The sequence below is a fragment of the Amaranthus tricolor genome, chromosome 8 (assembly GCF_026212465.1).
Source record: "Amaranthus tricolor cultivar Red isolate AtriRed21 chromosome 8, ASM2621246v1, whole genome shotgun sequence".
Classification (NCBI taxonomy): Eukaryota; Viridiplantae; Streptophyta; class Magnoliopsida; order Caryophyllales; family Amaranthaceae; genus Amaranthus; species Amaranthus tricolor.
The window spans coordinates 30,049,285-30,054,076 of NC_080054.1; the positions used below are offsets into that span (position 1 = coordinate 30,049,285).

Below are 4,792 nucleotides of genomic sequence, written 5' to 3' on the forward strand. Positions count from 1 at the left end.
TGCATGTTTCAGCCAGTTAATTAATCGATATAGTGGCCCACAAGCGTGTCATGTTAACCATTTTTTGTATATGGCGTGGTAGAAAACATGACACGTATCTTCAAACAGATATTATGAATAAGTCATCTTGTATGAAACCGTCTAACGGTGAGATGACATCAAAACAAGAACCCCATAAGCTAAAAGTTTTTATTTTTGGCTATTTAACTCAAGTATAAAGCATATGTCACGGTAAGACCGTCTCATACAAGAATTTGCGTATTATAAAACATTTTGGATAATTTGTTTAAGAAATAAATTAGTATTCTGATCTACTAAATAATATGGACAATCCGTGTATTTATGACGTAATATGAGCCATAGTTATAAGACATAAAATGACAAGACTGGTTACTATTTGCATCCCCCAACACAACAATTTGGCACAATCTGAATCAGCAAATAATGCAAAATAGTTGTAATTAGAGTACTAATTACGGTCAAAATAGGGGAGAGACCTTAAATGTTCACATAGGCAAAAAAAGCAAGGGTAATCATCCGCTCTGCAAATACCAGAATCTGGTCAGCCCCCCGTTTGACCGTTTTAAAATTTTCACCCCACAAAACGTACAGTACTAGTAATCCATAGGCTAAAACCGTAATTTTCAATATTCTTCATTTAATCACTATATAATCTCTACCCAAATCTGTCCTATAAAACCAACTCACCTCCTTTTGTTCTTCTTCGTCGTCTCTCGGAGACTGAGAGAGAGAGAGAAAGATAAATCATTTCTCTGTTAAGAGAGAGAAACTTTTAGTGAGAGAAATTCAATTCAATACACAAAAAATGAGAACTAGAAGAGGACTATGTTATCCGAAACTACATGATTCTTCCACCCCAATCACTCTTTCCGTTCACGATAATAGTAATAAGACGATAAAGATGATGAAGAAAAATAGAGATGGTTTTGTTAATGGCGATGATGATAAAAAGAGATCGTGTTTTTCGCCGGAAAATGATAATGATAATCATAATTTTGGTTACAGAAGTTGTGAGATTCCTTCCCGGAAAAGAGCAAAAATCTTACCGGAGTTTGTCGGCGGTTATGATTTCTTCGATTCTTTACCGGATGACCTTGTTGTATCTATTTTAAGCAAGCTTAGTTCTTCTGCTTCTTGTCCTGCAGATTTCATCAACGTCCTTGTAACGTATGTATTTACTGGCTTTCCTTCTCTCTTTGTTTGTATATTTTTCCGATCTATAAATTAATTCATTCAGTTATTTTTGAAACAGTTGTAAGAGATTCAACGGTTTAGGCCTTAATTCAATGGTGTTATCAAAAGCTTCACCTAAAACAATGGCGATTAAAGCTAATAATTGGTCTGATTCTGCTCATCGTTTCCTCAAGATTTGCTCCGATGCTGGAAATGTTGACGCTTGCTACACTCTTGGCATGGTAATTACCTGTTTTCATCAATTAATTTTAGTCAATTCAGAGAATAATACAGTTCCTCATTTCTCCGATTTTTCAGTTTTTCTTGCGAAATTAGACCTTTAAATTAAATCTTTGCTTGTGCTAAATATAGCTTTTTTTGATTCAACAGATTCGATTTTACTGCTTACAAAACCGAGGAAGTGGAGCGTCACTAATGGCGAAAGCAGCGATTAACTCGCACGCGCAAGCACTTTACTCCTTAGCAGTCATTCAATTCAACGGAAGTGGAGGAACAAAAAGCGACAAAGACTTACGCGCTGGCGTCGCGTTATGTGCACGTGCCGCCTTCCTAGGACATGTTGATGCACTCCGAGAATTAGGTCATTGTCTCCAAGACGGTTATGGTGTCCGTCAAAACGTCGTCGAAGGTCGTCGTTTTCTTGTCCAAGCAAACGCACGTGAGCTAGCCGCTGCTCTCACGTGCTCCTCTGCTTCCTACTGGCTAACCTCTCCACATGCGGGAAACCGTAGCACCACCACCACAGTTGGATGTCCATTATTAAGTGATTTCGGATGTAATGTCCCGGCTCCAGAAGCTCACCCAGCGAATCGGTTTTTGACCGAGTGGTTTACTACTCGAACCGGGGATAAAAACATTGAACCGGGTTTGAGACTTTGTTCTCATTCCGGTTGTGGTAGACCGGAGACACGTAAACATGAATTCCGACGGTGTTCAGTCTGTGGGGCTGTGAATTATTGCTCACGTGCTTGTCAGGCGCTGGATTGGAAGTTGAGACACAAAGGTGAGTGTGCTCCTATGCCTAGATGGGTTGATGTTAATGAAGATAATGATAATATCCACGCCGGCGACGATAACGGAGATGATGACGGTGACGGTGAAATGAACGGCATGGAAATTGATGGTGAAAGATAACAATAAAGATATTAACCACGCCGGTGACGGAAGCAGTAAGGGTGATGAAGACGATAGCGGTGAAATCAACGGCAAGGTAATTGATGGTAACAAATAACGGTGTGAAGGACTGTGACTGTGACGGCGACGCCACATGAGTTGGTTATTTGGGTGGGTATTGTGAGGGTAAATTTGGAATTCAATTTTAAGGGGAAAAAAAAGAGAAATGAAAATTTTTGATTTCCATTTTATAGAAAAATGGAGTAAAAGTAAGATGGAATTTTTTATTTTTAATTTTTTTTCTTTGTATAGAGAGGAAGGGATTGTACCCTTAAATGGGAATTTTAAATACAAAATTTTTTATCACCAAAATTATGGGTTAAATCATGGATTTATTTATTTATATATTTAAAGAAAATGAGATGTACATTAATTTTTATTTGGGAACTAAAAGAGAAAAAAGAGGATGGGTTGTAGTTAAGCTTTACCTAAGAGAAAAAGGAGATCAAAAAATACAGTAATAGTCTTAGGTTAGCGGCTTGGGATGAATTACCAAACAAGAATTTTCAATTTTGCTTAAGCCCGCCATTTAACTTTGAGGGGAAGAGAAGTTTAGTTCTTCACATTCTTTCTTTAACTTTATTGTTACAAAAGTTGGAAACTAATTAGGATTTTGATGCTATACATTGGTGAAACGAAACCAAAATGTAGAATCGAGAAATCTTGTGTATCAGAGTAACTTTTATTATTCGGTGACCAATTCTTAGTTACAACTTTATTCTGATTGTGTTTGTAAACCTCAAATAAACATCTTAAAGTAGAGCGGGAACATAAAGAAATTAAGCTATTATATAAATTGTATAAAGATGTTTAACTTACGTAAAAAGAAAAAAGTAAAAACAATTGAAAATTTTTATCATGGGTATAACTGTATAAGCAAATATGAGTGTGTGATCAAACAATAAGAATGAGCAAAAAAGTGGGTGATATCTAATAGTGAAGTATAAAGGTGAATTCGGTAAAAGAAAATGTGAAGTTAATTAAGAAGGAATCCAATGAAAATTATAGAAGTATCATTATGGCAAAATAGGGCCTTTTTTTTTCTTGGGTTAATGACTTTTGCTTTAGTTGGTATTGGTCAAAAAATGAGTGTGTTATGAGTTTTATGGGAGATGGAATTGACCCAAAAAAATGGGTATGGTAGTATAAATGTACTAGTGTAGGGAAAAGAGGGGGAGGTAGTGGAGAATGAAACATGGAGGAGTAAGTGGGCACTTGGCTTGTCGATGGTGGGAGCCAACTACATTTTTGTTGGTGGAGGATGAAAAAGTGAGTAAATTAAATTTGAATAAAAGTGATCAAATTAGGTATATTTGGAAAATTTTGGAACCCTAGTACTAGCTAGTGATGGGAATGATCTTAGATCAAAATAAAAGTAACGTTAGTGTTAGAGAGTTTAAAAGAAAACGAATTCAGTAGTATTGCTAACAATGTCAGTAATATTATATTTTATAATCACTACGATATAACTATTTAATAATTTCAAAATAATGTGAAAATTTAATTTCAAAATAGTAATCTCCTTTCGATGAACAATTAGAAAAATCTGAGCATTCATGCCCAAAGCTCGTTAAACTCATGTTGCTCGTTTAACACTGACTATGTATGTATGTTGAACTGGACTTAAAGAGGGGAAGTTAAGGTCTTTGAGTGTTGAGAATTGAATTTTATCTTAGTTAGAGCAAGTACCACTTTGTTTAAATTAGATCATTGATTTGATTTTTCCTAATCTTTTCATTCCCTTGACTACTTATATAAAATTTAAATAAAAGGTATTTAAATGATGAAAAACTATGAAGTGTACCAATGAACCCATACTTTCAAAAACATATTTAAGGGGTGTTTGACTGTTTGGTATGAGTAAAGGAAATGAAACGAAAAGAGAAAGAATAAAGAAGAATAAGGGTAATAATAAGAGTTATTATAATTGTATGGCATAAGAAGGGGTAAAGAAATCAAAAGATAGAGAGGTGTGGTGGTGCATGTATTTCTATGACCGCTACGGTAGAGGGAGAAGGGGATGATAGAAGAATTTGTTACTCCTACTTCTAGTCTATAACAAAGTAAGGGAATCTAAATGTTATTCTCGTGTAATGGATTCGCTTATTCCTTGATACTAAACAAATAAATTAAAACTGATTACTTATTACAGTTATCGATTGTAAGTATCTGAAAACCAAATAACCCTTTAGAGTTTAGACCAATAAAAATGACCCCAAATATTTAGTTATTGGATAATCCTATGAATTGGTCAGAAGAAGAGGCATTTAAGAACCAGTTGATTAAGTCTTGGCTAATTTGGTTGAAGTCCTGAAGAAGTCTATGTACTTAAATTTCTCAAGTATAGTCCATGGTATACATGTTCTGCTCCAACAAACCTAACACGTTGTTATAACTTTTATAG

General features: G+C 35.1%; 1 protein-coding gene across 1 annotated transcript; it reads left to right on the top strand.

The window, feature by feature from the left end:
- Window positions 1-684: 684 nt before the first annotated feature.
- On the top strand, window positions 685-2,700 carry LOC130820643 (F-box protein At1g67340-like). The gene is made up of 3 exons (XM_057686096.1): window positions 685-1,188; window positions 1,274-1,436; window positions 1,585-2,700. The coding sequence occupies exons 1-3, from the start codon at window positions 827-829 to the stop codon at window positions 2,347-2,349; spliced, it is 1,290 nt and encodes a 429-aa protein (XP_057542079.1). The 5' UTR covers window positions 685-826; the 3' UTR covers window positions 2,350-2,700.
- The last annotated feature ends 2,092 nt before the right edge of the window (window positions 2,701-4,792 follow it).